Source organism: Chiloscyllium plagiosum, unplaced genomic scaffold (assembly GCF_037043375.1).
Source record: "Chiloscyllium plagiosum isolate Xiang-an unplaced genomic scaffold, Cpla_swu_hap1 HiC_scaffold_30, whole genome shotgun sequence".
In the NCBI taxonomy this organism is placed as follows: Eukaryota; Metazoa; Chordata; class Chondrichthyes; order Orectolobiformes; family Hemiscylliidae; genus Chiloscyllium; species Chiloscyllium plagiosum.
Window position 1 is genome coordinate 30,772,299 of NW_028270168.1, and position 24,142 is coordinate 30,796,440.

Below are 24,142 nucleotides of genomic sequence, written 5' to 3' on the forward strand. Positions count from 1 at the left end.
CTGCCAATTTAGCATATTTTGATTTATTTCTGAAGTCCCTTAAATTGTTGATCAACCTACCAGTATTTAATTAACCACCATTCATGCATGGGAAATATTAGCAAAAGAATAAGCCAGCCGTATCTCTGCATGGGATCACTTTATATTATTGCTATCCTATCTTTTCGGTATCTGAAAACTATACATTGTTTTCCACTTGTAGGAAAACCACGACAATGCCAGTAACCTAGCTATTCAGGTGGCAGAGTTGAAGCAAGTTGCATATGTGTACAAGTGTACCCAAAGCACCCTTGCCATCAAAGGCAAGATCAACTCAATCACTGTTGGTAAGCAGAAACAAAGTTTCAGTCTTTTTAAGATGAATTTAATGTATTTATTTTTAAAAGAACTTTCCTGTATTATGACAGCTGCAGCACAATCATAACTTCATGATGCAATGTTCCCTCTAATTTTCTTTCTAGCTGTACAGGCCTCTGAGGCCCATATGTGGTGGTGACTTCTGAAATCAGAAGTCAGTGCCTTGATCGGCATGCTGCTGCCAGTTGCTGTGTGCAGAATATTGGAGTGATCACTGTGCTGCTTATAGGGAACGTTACCTTGATGTACCTTACAGCAGGCAAATCAATTGACCACATTGTTTCTTGGATCTCAAATTCACTTCACTGATTTGGGAATGCTATGTCTCTGAAGTCTAGGTAGTTGCTTGACATCTTTATCTTTTTAAAAACTTGTTCACTGGTTATTTGCTTTTTCTGGGCTTGCTGTCTTGGAAGTAAGTGCATGTTCACTCCATGCTATAATTTGTCACTTGGCCCAATCCCCCTCTTTTTTTTAATCAGGTCTTTACAACAATTTGAAAATGTGTCAAAAATATCAACTGGTTATTTTCAACATTGTAACAGTTTTGAAGTGAAGTGTTGTCTCTGTTTGTTTCACCACTCAAGTTTTGAAATAGAATATGATCAAGAGAAAAATTTGTATAAGTGAGCTGTCATTTCCAGTGTCTGTGCCACTCATTGCGCATTGAAGTTGTTTCTTTGTATTGAGTGGAAAAACACCAGGCAATATGCCACCTTTCATAATGGTCACCTTGGTGATAGGACCTCCCCAATACCTTGATATATTTGTCTAATAATTAACTAACTGAGTCATGCATATAAGAAAGTTTAAGGTTCAATTGACTAAACTTAGCCAAAATTCCTGAAGAATTGTTACAATTAGCATTGTGTAGGTTAAAAGTTTATTTCATCAATGTTTACAGAAGAACAAGGGTTTTCCATCTATCTATTACTAACCAAATAGTGCAGTTGTCCTGGGAAACGTTTACAAAATGGAGCCGGATATTTCAAACATTGAATTTGTATTTGTAACAATGCAGCTTTCTACACCCTGACAGATGTTTTGTTTTGCAGATAACTGTAAGAAACTGGGTCTAGTTTTTGAGGATGTTGTTGGAATTGTGGAGGTCATAAATTCACGAGATGTGAAAATTCAGGTAATTGAAATGTGGGAAGAAAAGTAACTGAACTTTGTGCGAAGATTTGTAGCTCGGGTGCTCGTTGTTGTGGTTCTGTTCGCCGAGCTGGAAGTTTTTGTTGCAAACGTTTCGTCCCCTGGCTAGGCGACATCCTCAGTGCTTGGGAGCCTCCTGCGAAGCGCTTCTTTGATGTTTCCTCCGGTGTTTATAGTGGTCTGTCCCTGCCGCTTCCGGTTGTCAGTTTCAGCTGTCCACTGTAGTGGTTGGTATATTGGGTCCAGGTCGATGTGTTTGTTGATGGAGTTTGTGGATGAATGCCATGCCTCTAGGAATTCCCTGGCTGTTCTGTCTGGCTTGCCCTATGATAGTAGTGTCGTCACGAAACGACACGACCAGCTATCCTTAGTAGCCACACACGCAGACAACAAGCAACATGAATTCGACTGGGACAACACTACTATCATAGGGCAAGCCAGACAGAGAACAGCCAGGGAATTCCTAGAGGCATGGCATTCATCCACAAACTCCATCAACAAACACATCGACCTGGACCCAATATACCAACCACTACAGCGGACAGCTGAAACTGACAACCGGAAGCGGCAGGGACAGACCACTATAAACACCAGAGGAAACATCAAAGAAGCGCTTCGCAGGAGGCTCCCAAGCACTGATGATGTCACCTAGCCAGGGGACGAAACGTTTGCAACAAAAACTTCCAGCTCGGCGAACAGAACCACAACAGTAACTGAATTATCTGCCCCATAAGAAATACCAACCTTTAACAAAGGCAATTGACATATTTATTTGATTTATTACTGTCACATGTACTGAGGTACAGTGAAAATTGTCTTGTGTGCTTTATAGGCAGATAGTACTGTACAAATGCATCAGGGTAACAGAATGCAGAATACAATGTTACAGTTGCAGAGAAGATGCAGAGCGAGGTTAGCGTTAGAGGTTCATTCAAAAGCCTGATAACCTAGCAGGAAACAATTTTCAGCAAAATACAACTTTATTTATCTGTAACATATGCAAACATACAAACCGAGGACTTAAGAGACTTGGATTTTGCATAGTGCTATTCACTATTTCAGAACTGCCCTGAAGTACTTTAACTCAAATTTGATATGTAGTTGCAATATAGGAAACATGGTAATCAATTCACACGCAAGCTCCCGCAAACATTTGAGGTGGCACTAAGATAATCCCTTTTTTGAGAAACTTCAGTAAGGTTCCCCATGGGAGACTGGTTAGCAAGGTTAGATCGCATGGAATGCAGAGAGAACTAGTTATTTGGCTAGAGAACTGACTACGGTAGAAGACCGGGTGGTGGTGGAGGGTTGTTTTTCAGGCTGTGACCAGTGGAGTGTCACAAGGATTGGTGCTGGGTTCACTACTTTTTGTCATTTTATATAAATGATTTGGATGTGAACATAGGAATAGTTAGCAAGTTTGCAGGTGACACCAAATTGGAGGTGTGGTGAACAGTGAAGAAGGGTACCTCCTATTACATCAGGTCCTTGATCAGATGGGCTGAGGAGTGACAGATGGAGTTTAATGTAGGTAAACGCGAGGTGCTGCATTTTAGGAAAGCGAATCAGGCCAGGACTTAAACACTTAAGGGTAAGGTCTGAGGCAGTGTTGCTGAACAAAGAGACCTTGGAGTGCAGGTTCATAGCTCCTTCAAAGTGGAGTTGCAGGTAGATGGGATAGCGAAAGAGGCATTTGTTATGCTTTCCTTTATTGGTCAGTATTGAGTACAGGAGTTGGGAGGTAATGTTGCAGCTGTACATTGGTTAAGGCCACTTTTGGAATACTGCGTGCAGTTCTGGTCTCCTTCCTATTGGAAAGATGTTGTGAACCCTGAAAGGGTTCAGAAAAGATTTACAAGGATGTTGCTAGGGTTGGAGGATTTGAGCTAAAGGGAGAGGTTGAATCGACTGGCTGTTTATCCCTGGAGTGTCTGAGGCTAAGGGGTGACCTCATACAGGTTTATAAAATCGAGAGGCATGGATAGGATAAATAGGCAGTCTTTTCCCTGGGTGGGGCAGCCCAGAACTAGAGGGCATAGGTTTAGGGTGAGAGGGGAAAGATATAAAAGAGACTTTGCAGAAAGTGGTAAGTGTATGGAATGAGCTGCCAAACAAAATGGTGGAGGCTAGTACAACTGCAACATTTGAGGCATTTGGATGGGTATATGATTACTACTTTGATTTCTTTTTGGTGCACAGACAGCCAAGGTCTATGTGTAGCGTAGACTTTCAAAACCAGAGATCAGTGCGTCAACATGCCAATCAGTGTGCGAGGAACCTTGAAGAGGGTGCACTTCCATATGGTTTAGAGGAAAGGATGGTAACTTATAAGGATAGCTGCAGGCACCATTTTTAAGGGATTGACCACCAGATTAACAATTGCCCCAATGGTTTTATTACTAAAACTTAAATTAATTAGCATGTTTATTGTCAAATATGACAAGGGGTTAGATACATTTGTGGGAAACTTTATAAGTCTGAACGTAGTTTTTAATGGGACTCTTAGTAATAGTGTAATGCTTGTTTTGCCCCATACCTGAAAAATGGGGTAATTCATATTCTCTGCAACTGAAGAATGTACAGTAATATCTAGATATCTGTTTAAAAAAAACTTAATATTTGAGATTTTGAAAATTGCATTCAGAGACTTGTACATCATGAGACATAATTCTGGCATATCCTTTTTTTTTGTAAGGAACCAGTGTGAAAGTTTGGTTGTAGTTGTCCCTTTCAATATAGGGAGAAAATCACTTAACTGTTTTACTGCCCAGAAGATTAGAAAATTTATTACTCTAAAAATTGGTGCTTAGTTTGACTCTTAATAAATTTTTTAGTTTGTGTTCTGATGTCTGATCATCAGTGGGGAGGATTTATATTTAAATTGTTGATGTAAAATTACAATACAGATCGTTCTGCTATAACGCGTGCTTCGCTCGTGTGAATTGGCTATTTAATGTAATTGACGAATTGCAGACATTTTGATAACGCAAACTTTCTGCTGAACGGGCATAGCAATTTTATCTCGCAATCTTCAGTGTGATTTTCTATAGCGGTTTTCCATGGTGCAATTTTCTATAAGCGCAGAGGAACAGAACTGCCATAATATAGCAGAATGACTAGTACTGTAATTTTTCCTTTGGCTTTCCAAACTGCATTAGTTACCTTTTTTATGTTGGAGAAATTGGTTTGTCTGGTTTTGGTTTCTTTTCATGTCTTCAGTAGGCAAGTAAGTTTCTGAATTAGTTCTCATTCAGATGCTTTCTATCTGTAAAGCCTGTGTCCAAAGTGGTTCATTTTTTCTCCCTGCAGGTGTTGGGTAAAGTGCCAACTATATCCATCAATAAAACCGATGGCTGCCATGTCTACCTTAGTAAGGATTCCCTCAATTGTGAAATTGTTAGTGCCAAGTCCTCTGAGATGAATGTCTTGATTCCTGTCAATGACGATTTTGTAAGTCCATCCTTTCCCTTTTTGCTCTTTGCATGCAGGTCTGGTGGGAGGAAGAAGGCAGTGAATTCCAGTGAGCCATTTGTTGTAATGTTTTCTTTCCATTCTTTTTCTTGTGTATCCTGGAGTGATTTTAAAAACGTATTGACACTTGACATTTTTGCCTCTTGGAAATTGAGTTCTCATAATTTAAATTGCTGGTCCATGTTTTTGTTAGTTTATGTACCTCCATTTGTTTGTTCAAACAGGTTTGGGCATGCTGGACTTTAGTCCACTAGAGATCAGAGCACTTTTTTCCTCAAACTTCAAACAGAACTAGCCAAGCAAGGTTGTTTAAACTTCTACCAGAATGTCTGGCCTCTGAGACCAGAAGGTCCACCGTGAACTGTTTTATGTCGACCAGCATAATTGGTTTACTGTATCTTGATTTGAGATACAAGAAGGTTACTACTTCCTTAATCAGCCAATATTGTGCAGCTATATGGCAATTTGAATGCTTGCATCTCATACAAACAGAAGAAATGAAAGTCTAACAAGGTTAAGTCACCCTTCAAGTGAACTCTGCCTGTTCAGAAAGATTATAGATAATCCAAAACAATGACATGTCCTTGTTTAATGACAGTGTTTCATTATTAAGGCCAGAAACTCTAATTAGACTTATTTTGCATATGTACCTGAATTATAGCTTGTTCTTTAATATATAATATCCAAGCAGACAGCAAACTCTTACTGTGCCTGAAGAATGGAACATGCATTAACAAACCTATTTTGAGGTATACGAATTAATTAACTACAGGCTACTTAGTTTGCGAGTAAAGTAATTGAGGCATCTTAAGATTGAATCACGAAACATTTAGATTTCTGTTATAATTAAGCAACAGCATGGGGGTCATTACAGAAAAGTTTACTTGAAAATTGCAAGTTTTTTTAAAAGAAAGATCAAGTTGACAAAAATTTGGAGCTGAGCTTTTAAATGTAAAGCTTTTTGATAATTTCTCCAAAAGATGATAGAGCATGGATTGGTGGCAAAGTTCTGAGACTAATTTAAAATCAAGATCTGAAAGACTAAAATAGTTGAATGGGATCTATGGCTGCATATTATGTGGCCATTGGTGTTGACAGCCTGATTGAAAGTAGGCTGATGGGAAGTAAGAGGCTTAGTTGGATTTGTCAAGCCATTTGAGTGAGCATACTTTGGCAGTTTTCCATTTGTTGCCAGTTTTGTACCTGTACTAGAAGGGCATGGCTAATTCTGCAGCATACATCTTCAGTATTTTTGAATGTTGTCAGGGCCTATAGCCCTTGTCTAGTGACTTCTGTTTCTTTATTACATGGAGTGAACCAAATCCACCAAAGACTGGCATTTGTGATGCTGGGAACCTCAGGAGGCTGCAAGTGAATCATACACTCAGCACTTCTGGTTGAAGGTGGTTGAATACTCCAACCTTATCCTAAACATTGGGCTTCTTCACCATGGATGAGTATATTTGTGGAGCCTCCGACTCCTGTTGGTGCTGTAATTATCATCCTCCTCCATTCATGGCTGAATGTGGCAAAGCTGCAAAAAAAAACCTGATCTGTTTGTCCTACAACTGGTCCTGTTTTTATAGCTTTTACCAGTTTGACATCTTGCACTATTCATTGAACCAGATTTGATCTCCTAGCTTGATTGATAATGGTAGAATGGGATGTGCCAGTCCATGGGATTACAAATCGTGGTTAAATTCTGCTATTGGGCGCCCACCTGCTAAATCTATCCAATTTAGCATAATAGTGTCTCACAACTTAATGGTGGCATGTCCTCAATATGGTGACAATGGAACTTTGCCTCCAGAAGGTCTGTGCAGTGGTCCCTCCTGCCTATACTGTCTCACAGTAACATCTCATCCGCAACATCTCTCAAGATCAAGTAGGTTAGAAGTCTGGTTACTTCTCCAGCTATAGACTGAGTTGAGCAGCTATGAGCCTCAAGAATCCTAGAGGATAGTCAATTGCGACTGAGTCTCCTAGCCGTAGTACGATCTATATCTTTTCCACCCTCGGTGCTTCCTCGGTGTTCTTGTTCCTGATTCTGTTCATCACTGTGCTTCTACCTCTGCCACACCCAGAGATGGTGGTGTTGGTGTTAGGATGATGTCCATCTGTAAAACTGGAGTATGACTGTTAGGCTATTATTTGTCTGTGGGACAGCACTCAGTTTTGGCGCAAGCCACGTTAGTAAGAAAACTTCATAATTTCCAATGTCTAGTTTGATGTTGAGTCTGTCCAGTTTCATTGTTTTCTTGGACTTTGTAGTGATTTTGATACATTGCCTTGCAAATAACTTTAGTTGTAAGATTCAACCATGTTGCTACGAGTGCGATGTATACCAGACCAGGTAAGGATGACTGGTTTCTCTAAGGGCATTAGTAAATTGGATGAGTAGTTTGACAATCAACAATAGTTTCATGGTTGCCTTTTGAGGTTTTTTATTCTATATTTATTCACTGAATTCAAATATCACTTTGTTATGGTGGGCTTTAGCCCTATGTCCCCACAGCATTAGCTGGGTCTTTGGATTGCTAGTTGTGTGACCCTTCATTGCTATGTCACTGCCTCACCCACAAGAGGCTTTGCTGTAATAACGGTGCAATTAAACTCTACAGGCATAAGTGCAGATTGAGGGTAAAATGTTTCTTCCAAGGTGCCTGTTTACCCAGCAGCAATTAAGTTTACAAGCCAGTCAAGTATGTCAGTAAATTTGAATTATTGCACGTGTAGCTTTAGTGAAAAGGCTGTGCACATGAAATGAAAGCTGAAGGGAACATAGCCTCAGACTGTATTAATAGTGAAAACAGTTTTACACATCACTTATTCTGAGCCAAATTATATGCTGTAATGTCACTGACTATTAAAAGAAAATATCAAACCTCTAATCATTGCTGTGAAAACAAATGGAATTTAAGCAAAAAAAACTAATAGCAATTCACTTATTTGGTTTTGTTTTGACAGGTTGAGTACCCTGTTCCAGAACAATTCAAGACTGTCTGGAATGGGAAGAAACTGGAGACTACAGTAACAGAAATATCTGGTTAAATACATGGTTATTGAGGATGTTTTATCAACAGGCATGATCTTAATGTTGCTAGTAATGATGAGCCTGATTAATCTGTAGAAGCAACAAGCTAACTTTCTGCACAATCTACTCTTAAAACTTAGCCTATCACTCCTCGTGAGAGGTCATTAATCTGCTACAGCATATACCTCAGATGTACTGGGATTAGCCTTTCCAGTATAAAATGGCCTTTAGTAGCTGGATTTTGAGCATGACTGGCCTGAGATTCTAAAACTATAAATATGAATAATTGAATTTATGGGAGTAGAATGCTTACAGAATGGAAAAATTGGAGAGAACTTCTAAGTATAGTGCATCATGCAATTTTATTCAAGGCGAACATTGCTGAGCTGTTATTTGCATGGGTGAGATAAGGTTTTCTGCTCAGCCTTGCACTAAAAATCTAAAAATTGAAATGCATTAATAGCATTCTAATCCTAAAAAATTGCTATCAAAGCTAAGGAAGTTCTAATATGCAAAAATGTGTTTTTAATTTGCTTCTTGCCTTGATTATTTAGGCTTTGGGAACTATTGTTGCTTTTTAAATTATAGGTGAAACAATTAATTCATTGCTGGGATTGGTTTTTATCCCTGAAACCACGTAGCCTTTTATAGAAAGATCAACATCATTGATTACAAAATCTCCATTGCCATGAGCCAGACCAAAAATTCAGTGCAAAGATCAAAGAATGGTTACAGCATAGATAGGAGGAGGTCTTTTGGCCCCTGGCTTTTGTGGATCATGTTTTGAAAAATGAAAGTTAAGTGTGTCAATTTTCTTCAGAACTGAAATGTGGGAAATGAGGTTATTGTGGACTAGCTGTCTTTAAAGCATTCTTTAAATCCTCAAACTTAAGCATTCCAAGGTGAAAATTTATCCTCAAATTTTCTTTTTTGCTCCATCTTGTACCTTACCACTGTGGCTTCACGTGGTGTTCTTCTGCAGTTTGCTTGGCCTAAAGTTTATTTCTAGCACAATTGATGTAAGCTGAAGTTGAGACCGACATGGTTTGTCCCCTCTTGTGGTTTTAAAAAAAATTAGAACTTCACTCCACTTTTTCTCAGGGTCTGATTCCTATTGAAATGTGCAGTGGCTGTTCAGAATATCGCTGATATGCAGTGCCTGAGTTTTGGTGGCTGCTTTCAGAGAGCATTCTTTTCTTTCTTAAGTTGTCTAGAAACATTCCATACCCCAGAAGGCAAATTTAACTGTTTTATTCCTTTCTGTAATGTTAATTCACTCCATTGTTTCAATAATACATTAAATAAGGCTATTTTGTATCTGGATATTAAACAATTCAGCACAGTTGCATTGAGTACTTTTTCCAGAATTTTGTTTCAATTTAAAATAAATTCATCGCAATGACTTGCACACTGTATGCTTGTTTTCTTTTATTGACAATGCATTTTTTGGGTACATTGTGTTTTAGATTCAACTTTTTTGAAATTACCAATAGTGAAGTCATTGGGGACGAAAAGTAGTTATGACTTCTGAATGGGCCACCAAGCATGTTGTATTTGATGTAACTAATGTCAATATCTGAGCTATTTGAGAAATACATGCAGTTCTTGTAAGTTTCTAATTAATGATTGTGGCAAATTGGGTTGCAAGACTGCTACAAGAAGTTAGAAATAAGATTGAAACCAATTTTCTTAATCGCCTTGAACTTTACATTTTGTACAAAATGATGACAATTCAGTGCTGAGTTACATTTAGAGGAAGCTTAATCCAGGAGTAGATTTTGTGCTTTTGACAAGTGCTGCTCTATCTCAATGTGCACTTGGGTAATTGGTACTTTGTCAACAACCTCAATATTCTGCATAATTTTAGTACTGTACAAAGGGATCAAACTCAGTTCTTGCTACTTGTGGCTACTATGCTCTTATCAAATTAAACTTCAAAATAAAATTTTTGTCAACTTCTATAGTGTCTTGTTTAAGTTTGTTTACTGATCAGCCTTGAAATTAAAATTGCTCAACTTTGTGATGAAACTTTCTACAATGTCCTCATTTTGTTCAATAGCATGAAAAGCTCCTAAAAATCAAAATTCTAGATCACTGACATACTACTGACTACATGTGATCTTATCAGTTGTAGATCTTGTGTACTTTTCCTTACCACCTATCCTGTTCTCCATATCCACTTTGAACTCAAATGTTTGGTGCTTTAAGTTCCCAATGCTGAGCCAGAAACCCTAGGTTCATGTTCGAGGTGTATAATATAACATTACTGAATAAGTTGATTTTAAAAATATCTACATGAAATTAAACTAAATCCATGATGATACTTTTATAAAAGTGTTAACAGACAAATGAATTTTTAAAAATTCATTTAATTAGAATCCCACAATGCTTTGAAGATTACAACATAAATTGAAGTTCCTGCAAACATTCTTAGCCAAGATGGTTCGCACAATACTAGTTTCCTTTAACTATCCAAATCCAAACCAGCTTTGCCTACTGTTTCTACCCAATAATTAGAGTGGGATAAACTCAACATAGACTTTGTTACAAAAACAACTTTCTTGGCAATTTGATTTTAGTAACAGGAATGTGGGAATATGTAATCAGTGGTAGTTAACCTTGAACACAAAACTGCAAATGCTGGAAATCAAAAAAGCAATTGCCAGGAAAAAGAACTCAGCAGGTCTGGCAACATCTGTGGAGACCAAGCAGTGTTATCATTTCAGGTTCAGTGACCCTTCTTCAGAACTGTCATTAACCTGGATTCTGAGAGAAATACTGTCTAAACATACACCACTTCCTCCCCCCCCCCCCATATAAAATATTCAAATGACTATCAGGAATCGATGGGATATCTTCAGTTCTGAACCTAATTTTAGTAAGACCGTAAGATATAGAAGGAATGTCATTCAGTCCATTGACCCAGTCTGCCATTTAATCATGGCTGATTTGGCATTTTAACTCCACTTACCCATACTCTCCCTGTAGCTCTTAATTCCTTGCAAGATCAAGAATTTATCAATCTCTGCCCTGAAGACATTTAATGTCTTGGCCTCTGCGGCAATGAATTCCATCACACTCTAGCTGAAGATTCCATCGTAAGGCTGTGCCCACAGGTCCTCATCTCCCCACCTAATAGAAACAGCTTCCCAGCATTGACCCTTTCTAAGCCATGCATTATCTTGTAAGATCTTCTAAACTGGGAGAAAGTGAGGACTGCAGATGCTGGAGATCCGAGCTGAAAATGTGTTGCTGGAAAAGCGCAGCAGGTCAGGCAGCATCCAAGGAGCAGGAGAATTGACGTTTCGGGCATGAGCTGTTTCCTGAAGAAGGGCTCATGCCCAAAATGCCGATTTTCCTGCTCCTTGGATGCTGCCTGACCTGCTGCACTTTTCCAGCAACACATTTTTAGATCTTCTAAACTCAACTAATACAATAGCAGGATCCTCAGCCGTTCATTAGATGTTAGGCCTACCATTCCTGGGATCATTCATGTGAATCTCTGCTGGATACACTTCAATGCTACTATGTCCTTCCTGAGGTGTGGGGCCCATGTAAAGAAAAATGTATACCTTGTGTAATTTCTCTCTGCTGCGCCACCCCCTCCCCCCAAAAAAAAGGTTGTGTTTCTAACTGAAAAGAAATCTACACAATCGTGAAGCAAACATGTCATTTACTTCAATTGGGTCATTTCTAGCTCTATTGAGAGAACATTTTAATGATTTTTGACATTGTTTTGCTTGGTTCGAATGTTACAAATTGCTAGAAAAATTGATTATGATTCAGTGCATTAGAACTGTTGATATGAAAGTGACAGTTCAAATAAAAATACATAAAATTTACTAGATTCTGCAAAAGTTTTTGTCACAATCACTATAAACAATACATAATGAGCCAGAGTTACAACATTACAGCATAGGCATATTGAATAATTAGTCAATATCTACCAGCTTAATAAAAGGGTCACTTGAGATACGGAATTATGTTGGTAACAAACCATTCTTCTGAAAACTGAAGGTGATCACCATTCACAGTTAGAAATTGCAGTTTGCCTGCTTTGTCCATTGTCTTCAAACCCAACCGATCCTATTGAGTGAAAAAACAACGCTTTTTTATCATGCAAATGTAAGTAGTGACTAGCTTTGTTTCAACTTCAACTGGGATGTCCTAAGCAGCCATGCCTCCTTACATAATCAAGTGGTTTCTATGTGACCAAAACCCTTGCCCTGATAATTTCTCAATTCTGCCAAAGTGATACTCAGTGGGCGGCACGGTGGCCCAGTGGTTAGCACTGCTGCCTCACAGCGCCTGTAGACCCGGGTTCAATTCCCGACTCAGGCGACTGACTGTGTGGAGTTTGCACGTTCTCCCCGTGTCTGCGTGGGTTTCCTCCGGGTGCTCCGGTTTCCTCCCACAGTCCAAAGATGTGCGGGTCAGGTGAATTGGCCATGCTAAATTGCCCGTAGTGTTAGGTTTAAGGGGTAAATGTAGGGGTATGGGTGGGTTGCGCTTCGGCGGGTCGGTGTGGACTTGTTGGGCCGAAGGGCCTGTTTCCACACTGTAAGTAATCTAATCTAATCTAATCAATACAATTCATGCTGCAGCTTAGTCCCACTAAGAGCATAGCATAGCAATGCAAGTCCATTCCAAGTGAAGCTTTCATATCTTGCACTGTAGAAGTTGTGCAATAAAAATTTTCCAGAATGCCAGATTTACTGTTATAAGAGTGAGGCATTCTAGTTCTAGAGTGATTTGTACACACAGTTTATTCTCACTATCACTGTGAAACCCATTTACATATTGTTCAAATTCCTATGGTTGCCATGTATCCATATGTCAGAATTTGCAGCCACATCACTGTCTTACAAGCCAATGGAAATGACTAGAGATATAACTTGAAGATATCACTGAGTTCAACCTTCACTTTGGGAAATCCTCTTCTTATTTCTGTTAAACATGCTTAAAATCCATTAGACAATATCCACTAAATTTCCCTTCAACTTTCTTTCCACAGAACTGTACTAAAATCCAATCAGGTTTGCAACATTTCTTCACCAAATTCCTAGAATATTAAATGCATGATTAACAAAAGTTAACTTGCAGTGAAAAGTAGTGTGCAGTCATAAAATACAGATTGATACTAAATCCTGTCCAACCACAAACCCATCAGCTCATCAAAAGATTTGCCTCTTTTGGCCACATTCCAATCTTGATTGTCGCTATAAGATCATTTTCTTGCATATTTTTACCCATCTGTTTTTATAGATGCCAAATGTTAAATTTCAAACTTTATTGTTGCCCTCTTACATATACAAACTTAACCAGTGCTGGAAAGATTACAAACTATTTCCGATGGTCTACTGTAGTTCTAATTTAGCTCAACATCCCTATTTACTGTAACTTGCTTTGTGTGGGTATTTTTGGAACTTCCAGTCAAATTTCTCTCAAAAACTTTACAGTCAGATTCCATGGACATATTATTGAAAAGGGACAGTGTGTTAGCATGTCATCTTGTTTCCCAAGGAAGATGCCTTTAACACAACAAAGGTAAATTGCACAAGTTGCATGTTGACAATTCTTACCTCTTGATAAAGAGCACTCTCCTGCAAGCTGTAAGTGTCCTTGGCTTGGCCAACTTTATAGAAACCAAACCACTGGAACATAAATGAGATTGATCATTTAACATTGGGTTTGATAAAATTAGACTGCTTATAAAGAATACATTGTGGATGCTATAATGCTGTGTCAAGGTTTGTATTTTGAAGCAAGATTAAAACTCTTCAGCTTTAATTTTAAAATCCAAGCAAGATTGGCCTGAGGTTCATATGGATGAATATGCATTGCTGCAACTTTTTTTTCATCTGGTTCTCATACAAATTAATGTCTGATCTTGCAGTTCTAGTTTCTGATAACCTAGAGGAATATAAATTTTCTGTTTTGAAGTGCAGACATTCAACCTTGTAGGGACACATCCCACATCTGTAGATTTTCTGTGCATCCGACATGTGCAGAATAGCAGCTAACTGATCATGCAAAATTCCTGTTTTTTTTTGTTTGACAAAGGCCACAATCCTGACCATTCAACCGTTTTGGATTACTTGTTGTTTAATTTTTGGAAGCATTATGAAGTTCTCTAACTTGTGTCAAGTTGAACATGAGGAATTGACTTGCCTTGAAAATGTCCATTCACAGCTGTACAATCTACTTCAACTCTAAAGGTGGCCTCATGTGCATATCTTACCCCAATTAAATAGCATATTGCTCACAAGATGTCAAATGCAGCTAAACAGATGATCTCAACATAGTGGCTAAAAAGTGTCCATGAGCTTTATGGATGAGGACAGGAGAATTTGAAAAGTAGTTGGCTGCAGAGAAATGAAGCCAGAATACAGCTTGTATGGATGGCACGTTATTATTCAATACACAATTCGCGGCAGAAATACTGCAAATTACATTTTTGGAAAAGATTTGGCTTCCTAGGTTCAATACTTTCCTATTGTCATACTGATAACTCTCTAAGAGGTATAAAATGTGAAAGCAAACAAAATAAATCAATTTAAATGCAACTTTTCTGATGACTGAAGCAAAACTCTATATCCAATTTAAAGCTGCAATAACAGTAAGTTAGATGAAGCATCAAGAGTAAGCATTCTCACCTCTGAATCAACTGGATCAACCATGGTATCATTCAAGAATTTCACCATTACAAGTTTTTTCAATTTCATCAGATTCACCTTATAGCTTTCGTTAATGCCCTGTATCAGAAGTAGAAACAGTAATTGTTTGAAAATCTCTAAAATAGCATCAAATGCCAAGTTTTAATAATATTTGACAATTATACTTTGAAACATGCCTGGTCCAAGTGCTCAGCAAATCTACTCAATGACATAATAAGCAGCGAGATTGGCAACCCAAGACATAGATGTATGAATACAGTGGAAGACAAAACTACATTTCTACAAAATACAATGTCTGAGGTGATGCACACACCACTGGGTGGATTCTTAATGTTGTGCCGGCATTACATGGACATTGTTCATAATCATATGCAGAGCTGTCATAGGGAGAGGGTGAAAGTTTATTTTACTAAGACTATTGAGTACCTACCCTTTCTTGATTAATATCTGCCAAGAAAATACTCTTCTCCCTGTATAGGTCTTCATTTAAGGGATCATGCCAGTACTCTGCCTGCACCAAGCTAACAGGAAAACAATTGTAAATAAACAGAGTTGGTTGAATTTTAAGCAATTATAGAAATAACTTCCAAATTCACCATCCCTTTTATGACTAATTGTGGAATTGGTGAGAGAAAAACCATGGAAATGGACATCGTTAGATCCTTTAAAACTATTCCAATGAGTATTTAAGGAAGTTGTAGAAGACAAGATGGGACGCTGTCATGTTTTTAGTTATTAAAGTTGTTGGTGACTGCCTTGCATGACACTGCTACCAAGGAGGAGAGAAGCCAACTGAAGAGATTCAAAATATGAATAATGGCTGAAGTGATATCAACGCTGATTGGTCAAATGTTCAAGAACCTTTGAAAGCATTCAAGAGAAAATTCAACTTCCCTGAATCCAAACCCACTATGTTGCATTAATTTCAAATTAATTAACCTTGAAAAATTTCTGTAAGTCTAAATGTTCCAATAATTATCCTTGCCCAGTGAATAAAATGGACTCCTGCACAAGTAACTCTTGCCGCTGGATTTCTTTAAAGAAAATCCTGGACACAAACTGAATTGAAAGTGAAAAACCATTGGTATATTTCTTAATGATACTTGCTGTTTCAATTCTAAAATCTACAAAGTTTTATTCAAAATGGGTTATTTTTCATTACTTAGCAAATATGAAATCAAATAAGACATAGAACTTGCATTAAATTGCAACATTAAAACATAATGTTACTTTTAACCAGTACTGGTTATTCTCCATGTAACTAATACTTCATTCCTGCACTGTTTCCTTACTATTTTATTCACTCTTTTCTCAATTACCTTTCTAATCTATTCTTACACGTTGACACAGTTGGTGCTTCAACCACTAATTCCTTTAGTTTACTCCACTGCCTCAGCACCCTCTACATTACAAATACATTTTGCTTGGATCCCCTCATTAAGGCCCCACCATCATTGGTTTTAACATGCCTATCTCTACTTACTGTTTGTTCTATTCACAATTTCTAGCACTATTATGCACAGTGGTTAGCACTGCTGCCTCACAGCACCAGAGACCCGGGTTCAATTCCCAACTCAGGCATCTGTCTGTGTGGAGTTTGCACATTCTCTCAGTGTCTGTGTGGGTTTCCTCCGGGTGCTCTGGTTTCCTCCCACAGTCCAAAGATGTGCAGATTAGGTGAATTGGCCACGCTAAATTGCCCGTAGTGTTAGGTGAAGGGGTAAATGTAGGGGAATGGGTCTGGGTGGGTTGCTCTTTGGAGGGTCGGTGTGGACTTGTTGGGCCGAAGGGCCTGTTTCCACACTGAGTAATCTAATTATCAAACCACCTGTAAATTTCCTTTTTTCCTAAATACTTTTTTTATTTGTTTTCCCAATAACAGGTAACCTCCTCTTTAGTCGGCATTGTATCTACTCGCTGCCTTGGCATGCTTCCTGGAGAGTTCAGCCCACAATTTTGTGACATTACTTGAACTGTGGCTTTAAAATTTCCTATTAGGTTCATCAACACTTCCTGCCTTTTCTATATCCCACTTTCCAAAACACTATGACTCTATCCGGTGAGCATCAACTCCAAAATGGCTCCATCCTCACATCTCATCAGCCTTTTCCCATTCACGTTATCATTTAATACCACCTTGAATTCTGCCTCTTTAACAAAAGCATTTCACCATCCTCTTGCAGTTTTTTCGGTCCTCACTTATTTGTGTTATGGACTAGGCCTGACCCCTCAAAACATTTTTAAGGGAGCCCAGACTATAACTTTGCTATATGTTTAGATAGATGTATAGTGGATATTCCCGGTGTAAATTAGCTGGCTCAACTGCCAAGTTTTAAACAAACAAGACTGATTTATAAAATTACAGAATGCCCCCTCGTGCTAGCCATGATCATCCTAGAAAAAAAAAGACCCTCACTGTCCACCCTATCTAACCCTTTGATTATATATCTCAATTAAGTCACCTCTCAACCACCTTCTCTCTTTCGAAAACAGCCTCAAGTCCTTCAACCTTTCCACGTAAGACCTTCCCTCCATGCCAGGCAACATCCTAGTAAATCTCCTCTGAATTCTTTCCAAAGCTTCCACATCCTTCCTATAATGCGGTGACCAGAACTGTACGTCCAAGTACAGCTGCAGCATGACCTTATGGATCCGAAACTCGATCCCTCAACTAATAAAAGCTAACACACAATATGCACTATCTTAACAGCCCTATCAACCTGGGTGACAACTTTGAGGGATCTATGTACCTCTCTGCTCATCTACACTACCAAGAATCTTACCATTAGCCCAGTACTCTGCATTCCTGTTGCTCCTTCCAAAGTGAATCACCTCACATATTCGGCATTAAACTCCATTTGCCACCTCTCAGCCCAACTCTGCAGCTAATCTATGTCCCTATTAACTCCAGTAAATTTAATTGTATCTACTTCTTTATAGTTGTTCAGAATGTGCCCTTTATTGTTACATCCTCATTATCTGGGAATGAACACATGGCAGAGAACAGCATATTTGTTTTTTGTAACATTAGAGAAATTTACTGATTGTTTCTTAGTTCACTGTGAAATCATTAGACATATAATTCAGGCAATAAACAAGACAAGATAGTCTGATCTTAACACCTCAACATTGGTATACTTACTGGTCTTGGATTGGACTGCTGTAAGCACCCACGTTCAGCATTTTTCTTATCAAGTTACAGATCTGGGAAGTCTCTCCAGGACAGCGAGGTAAACCGTACACTCCTAATGGTGGAAAAAGATACAGAATTTAGTCTGAAATGACTTCTCTTTCCATCTTTTAAAAACCAGCCTTGATTCAAAGGAAATTTGCAGGAAAACAGGGCAAATTCAGCAATACACTGAAGTATTGTTGTTGTTTTAGTTTAGTTATAGCTCCATGGCCCCCTCCATATATTAATAAAAACCTAACAAGTGTGCAAAGTCAAACCAAACCTATGTAAGTATTTCAACTTATGTAAACTACATATCAAATTAACTTGGATAGAATACAATGTTGTCATAAATGTTACCTTGATGTTGGCCTCCAAACGTGATAAGTTTTAACATTGCAGGAGAAGGACATCTTTGTGCCACAGCTCTCCTATAACAAATAAAAATCCACAAATGAAAGAAAACTTCAAGTAAACAGTCAAACCTCCCTTCAACTCCAATTTTGAAAAAAAATGTTACTTTTCGCAAGTCTGATTTGGTTACACTTACAGAAATTGACCACCTTGAGAGAAGCCCATTGCATTGTATCCATTCTGTAGATTCTTGTCCTTGGACAATATATTACACACCAGCTCAACCTGGTCATTTACATTCATGAAGAAACTGTTCTCCATGTCCTAAAAAGTGTTCAATATATAAAAATTTTTAGTAACACATAGAAACATAGGAGTTAGAAGTTGAAGTAGGCAATACACCCTTTCAAGTCCAGTCTGCCATTTAGCATGATCATGGCTGATCTTGCCCTGGTCCCAAAACTCCACTCTCCTGCTTGCTCTCCATAGCTATTTATTCCACTTTTCATCAGAAACATATCTATTTCTTTCTTGAACCTGTTGATTGATTCTGCTTCAAAGGCGCCCTAGCACAGTGAGTTCCATAGATTCACAACTCTCTGAAAGTAGTAGTTTCTCCACTCAGCTTTGAACCTAACCCCCTCAGCTCTTTTTCTATGACCTCTTGTTCAAGACTGTCCCACAAGGGGGAATATCTGTTCCACGTCCACCTGATCAATCTCCTTTAGCATCTTATACACCTCAATCAGATTCCCACTCATTTATCTGAACTCCAGTGTCCAAGGTATTCAGCTGCTCCTCAAACAACAGCCCTTTCCTCTCTGGAATCATCTGGTGAACCTCTTCTGAACTGCCTCCAGTGTCATCGTATCCTTCCTCAAGGAGACCAAAACTGGTCACAATACTTCAGGTATGGTCTCACCAACGTCTTGTACAATTGGAACAAAACTACTTTGTTTTCATAATCCAGTCCTTTTGGAATAGATGCCAGGATTCCATTTGCCTCATTATATGCTGCAATTTACTATCCACATTCTACAATTCATGCACCACGATGCCCAGAGTCCTCTGTACTGACACACTTTGAATTTAATAATAATTTTCTCTTCTATATTTCTGGACAAATTTTGTGAGGGATTATGAAAAAATAGATCATTCTAGATCACAAGTTCTCTTTTTTGAAAAATCAACACTTTACTCAATATTTTAATATTGCATATTTAATTCAAAAATATCAAAATTAGACAAAAACATTACTTTGTAATATAAAACCATTTACAGGCTAGTCAAAGCATGTACTACATAGACCAGGAGGGCATAATTCTCTTTGTTATTTATACTTTTCACTCTTCTCAGCCAGGTTACTATGGCCTTAGTGTTTTGGACTAGACAGCTGAGATCCTCAAGGATCTTATATCTAAACGTATTCTGTGTCTTATCTCAGACTATTTGCATGTATGGATGACTGACAAGGTCAGCAAAACTTTGTTGTATAATGCTTTCCAATGTCAAAACCCAGACCATGCACTGAATGGATTCATACATAAATAGGTTTTTTAAGGAAGTATATTCAGATTATTTCATCTGCAACTTTTCTTTCTAAAAGCATCTTAAGCATGAGGGTATACTGTCCTATACCTGGTTCAGACATTCATAAAGAACCTAACTGAATTTAGTTAAGCTATTCAATAAGATTAAAGCTGGAGGAAGGAGAGAATTTATCAGCTTCCTAATTATGAAAGCCCATAATATATTTACATATCACCACAAGCAAGATGTACGGCAGAACTACTGTAAAGGTCTCAACTGCACCAAATAACTTGTACAGAGTAATTTACTAAAGCTGATGCACCAGTGCCAGGAGTATATGTTATTTTGTAATAACTTTTATTAAAACATCACAATTGTGATCATTTCAACTTAATGGATTAAGACACACCTCAGCAATGCTATTTCCAATTTCCAGGGATAAGACATAAATTCCTGTGATTTCTTTTTCCACCAGTTTCTTGATAAATCCCATGCTAAGAGGATTACAGCAACTGTCACCTAAAATTTAAACAATTTGTACAGAAAACAGAGCAAGTGTTATATAGCTATTTAAATGTATTAAATAGAATTTTACAGTAAGAAAATCTGCAGCTTAGCCCAAATGATCTGAGGGCATTTTTGCTAAGTTTGCAGATGAGAAAAGATAGGTGGAGAAGAGGAGACCACATCGAGAGCAACAGACACAGTAGATGAGGTGTTTGGAGGTGCAGGAAAATCTCTGCCGGATGTGGAAGGATTCCTTGGGGCCTTGGATGGAGGTTGGTGGGGGAGGGCTCAGGTTTTACATCTCTTGCAGTGGTAAGTGAAGGTGCCAGGAGTGGAGAGTGGGTTGGTGGGGTCGTGGGCCTAATGAGGGAGTTGCAGAGGGAATGGTGTCTGTGGAATGCTTTAAGGGGTTAGGAAGGTAAATGCAATCTTAACATTCATTTCAAAAGAGGCTAGAGATGTACTGCTGAAGGTGTACAAGTCTTGGTTCAGACCTTGTTTAGAATATTGAGAGCCGTTTTGGGCCTTGTATCCAAGAAAAGATGCTCACCTTGGAGTGGGTCCAGAGGAGGTTTACAGGAATGATCCTGGGAACGAACGACTTGTGCAATACAAACAGCGGTTGACGACTCTGGGTCTGTACTCAATGTAGCTTAAAAGGATGAGTGGGTTCTTATTGAAACTGAGGGGCCTGGATAGAGTGCATGTGAAGATGTTTCCACAAGTAGGAGAGACTAGGACCCAAGGGAACAGCCTCAGACTGAAAAGACAACACTTCAGAACTGAGATGGAAGAATTTTCAGCCAAAAGGTGATGAACCTTTGGAATTCATTACCACAGAAGGCCATAGAAACCAAGTCATTGCATGTATTTACGACAAAGATAGTTAAGTTCTTGATTGGTTAGGGAATCAAAGGTTACAAGGAGAAAAGAGGAGAATGAGGGTGAGAACATATCAACCACAATTGAATGGCAGGTTGTACTGCATTGGGCAAATGGCCTAATTCTGCTCCTATATCTTATGGTGATCTCCAGCATCTGCAGTCCTCACTTTCACCTATCTTATGGTCATGTTCCTTCTCTGCCCTTCTTCATCTAAGCCTATCTGCTACTCTGTTTTCACACAACGCATTTTGAAACTTCTACATTATTCAACTCTACGTGGTAGCAAGTTCCTCATTCGAACCATTCTGAGTAGTGGGTTTGTTGTTTGAGGAAGTATACCGGTTTGTCGTGATAGAATCAAATGCAATTAATAGTTGTTTTTTTAAACCAGAGCATTATACTTGTAAAAATAAAAATAAGTAAACTGTACGTCCCCTTTCGAATACTGCAGAAATTTTCAAGCTATTGCAAAATGGTTGGGGCATTCTCAAGGGTCGACTAGATGTTGAGTGTCCTAATTTAAATCAAGTCAGCTTTCACTTTTACTTCGTCGCCTCCACGCTTGATTATACAGTAATAGGATTTGCCTGACTTGATCCCACGAGGCAGCTTAAACAGAATACCCTTTATAGAGGAGTTTAGTTAATTTTTATAAGTCTATAAAACACCAATTGTGTGTTTATCGTGTATCCTATCTTCTAAAAGGCACATCGAAAATAACTGCGCGTTTCGTGTATTTTAAAAGAACAATCCACACAGTCTGTAAACATGTTCAAATACTAAATGAAATATTTAAACATATAATTTAAACAAGGGATCCGCTGGCAGTCAGTGACCAAGAGAACGATACAAACACTCGCTGTGCTCCCGCGATCTGTCAGTCCCCGGTTAACTCCGTTTCTAAAGTCTGTTTACTTTGAGATAATGTTTTCCCCGCCGTCTTACCCATGCCATGCCAAATGACCACCGGTGCTGGCTCCGTGTCGTTACTGGCGGTCTCCCATGACACGGTTTCCCAGACGAAGGAGAGACAGAGAAGCAACAACATCCATCCTCTTCCCTGCGCAGCCATCTTACTCACTCATATGATCCGTGGTTGTCACATGATCTTAGAGCTTGTGTGTGGTCCGGAATAAAGTCATTGCATTGCATGTAAATGAATATTCATTTCAACACTTCTCAAATGTAATGAGTCATTTGCAGTCCACACTTCAATTAAATGTGGTTCACACAGTTTGTATAATCGATATACTCTCATTTATGGAAGTTGCTGCTTTTGAATTTAGTCACCAGCATACTGTGTTCCTTTTAGCATAAAGTCCATGCTACTACATACTAATCAAGATAAACCTAAAACATCACCTATATCAAGCTTTCAGAAGCATAAGCTGAACAATCTTAGAAGACTGAAGGTCCAGCCGGATCCGTGCAGCCATGATACAACTTGATTCCCCACACCACCAGCTAAAGCCCTAAGCCAGTTCAAGAGGGTGTGAGGGGCAAAATCTGGGAAATCTGACTCCCAACGTTGTTCAAGATCAAGTTGTCATCACAACGAACATCTTATCAGCCATTAACATTAGGACCCCCCCTTCCTCCCTAAACTCCGGGGCTTATTGCAAAAGCTCCCAACTTCAAACGTGAATGATCCTTTGCAAAAAGAAAGAAAATTCTTGATACCCAATAGTTGTATCTTTATAATGGGCCTTTGATTCACCTTCAGCTAATTTCAATAATCTTTCTGTACTGACTCTGTATTCAGGCAACAACAACAAATACTGTTTCAAATTGTAGCCACCACACTTTAGGATAGATGCAAAGGCATTGTGCAGAAAAGATTAGTTCAATTGAAGTTCCTCTCTGGAACCATTAAATTCATAGGTTGAAGCAGTTAGGACTTGAGAAGTCCAAGAGAAGGTTTGAAAGAGTATTTAAAAATAATGGTGTGTCTGAAATAAGTAGATAGAAAAAACTCTCCCCACTCAAAAGGACAGAAAAGCTAGCACAGAATAAGTTACTTTGCAAAAAGCAGCAATGGCAACATACAAAGTAAAGTTTCTTCACAGCAAACTGTTATGATTTGGAATGCATTGCCTTGGCGTGGTGAAAGTAGGTTCAATTTGCAGGATCCAAGAGTGAATAAAAGTATTACAGAGAGAAGGCAGGAAATTGAAGACAAGCAGGTTGTTCACTTGGAAATCTGGTGTACACACTTTGGTTTCTTTGTCCTATGATATTTCTGTGCTTGTGTGATTACTGATACAGGAGGTATATTATCTGACCTGTAGGGAAATATTGAAGAGAACAATTCTTGCATATGTCCAGAAGCTGATTATAGAGCAAGGTTCAGGATAAACAGATGGATGGGCAAGATAATAAAAAATTCAAAAGGAAGAGAACACATTACACAAATGATGGTATTTATAGAAGAGACAAGAATTTAAGGTGGTTAATTTGAATAGCATGCAATTAAATAACATCAATGTTAGACACAGATTCATGATTTATACAATAAATTATAACTTGAAAGTATGAAATCATTATAGCTCCATACTAATCATTACTGGATTACTAAATGCACCCTTTGGCAATTTGATGTGGAAAATAAATCTTGCCTAATAAAGTGGCAGTGACAGTGCTGCAAAGACCATGCCTTTCAAAACTGGAGCATCTCAAACATAATGCCACGAGGGTCATGTTCCACACTCATGATCAAATGAGGCACGCTCCAGGAGGGAGCAACTGGTGTTCTCAGACATTTTTTAGATTAGATTCCCTACAGTGTGGAGACAGGCCCTTCAGTCCAACAAGTCCACACTGACCTTCCAAAGAGTATCCCATCCAAACCCATTTCCCTCCGACTGGTGTACCTAAAAAAATGGGCAATTTAGAATGGCCAATTCACCTGACCTGCACATCTTTGGGCTGTGGGAGGAAAACGAAGCACCCAGAGGAAACCCACGCAGATACGGGAAGAATGTGCAATCTCCACACAGACAG

At 38.7% G+C, this 24,142-nt stretch overlaps 2 protein-coding genes across 2 annotated transcripts in view; one reads left to right on the forward strand and one right to left on the reverse strand.

Moving 5' to 3' along the window:
• The window catches only part of cap1 (CAP, adenylate cyclase-associated protein 1 (yeast)), a 46,023-nt gene extending 36,047 nt beyond the window's left edge, over positions 1–9,976 (forward strand). Inside the window, exons 10-13 of the mRNA XM_043717735.2 lie at positions 203–326; positions 1,413–1,495; positions 4,822–4,962; positions 7,951–9,976. Coding sequence (XP_043573670.2) covers positions 203–326; positions 1,413–1,495; positions 4,822–4,962; positions 7,951–8,034 — 432 coding nt within the window. The 3' untranslated portion in view covers positions 8,035–9,976. The remainder of the gene's footprint in view (positions 1–202; positions 327–1,412; positions 1,496–4,821; positions 4,963–7,950) is intronic.
• On the reverse strand, positions 9,253–22,233 carry ppt1 (palmitoyl-protein thioesterase 1 (ceroid-lipofuscinosis, neuronal 1, infantile)). The gene is made up of 9 exons (XM_043717736.2): positions 22,088–22,233; positions 20,160–20,269; positions 18,417–18,544; positions 18,227–18,297; positions 17,837–17,939; positions 15,125–15,215; positions 14,674–14,772; positions 13,600–13,671; positions 9,253–12,103 (listed from the first exon to the last, which is right to left on the reverse strand). The coding sequence occupies exons 1-9, from the start codon at positions 22,212–22,214 to the stop codon at positions 11,981–11,983; spliced, it is 924 nt and encodes a 307-aa protein (XP_043573671.2). The 5' UTR covers positions 22,215–22,233; the 3' UTR covers positions 9,253–11,980.
• Between the last annotated feature and the right edge of the window lie 1,909 nt (positions 22,234–24,142).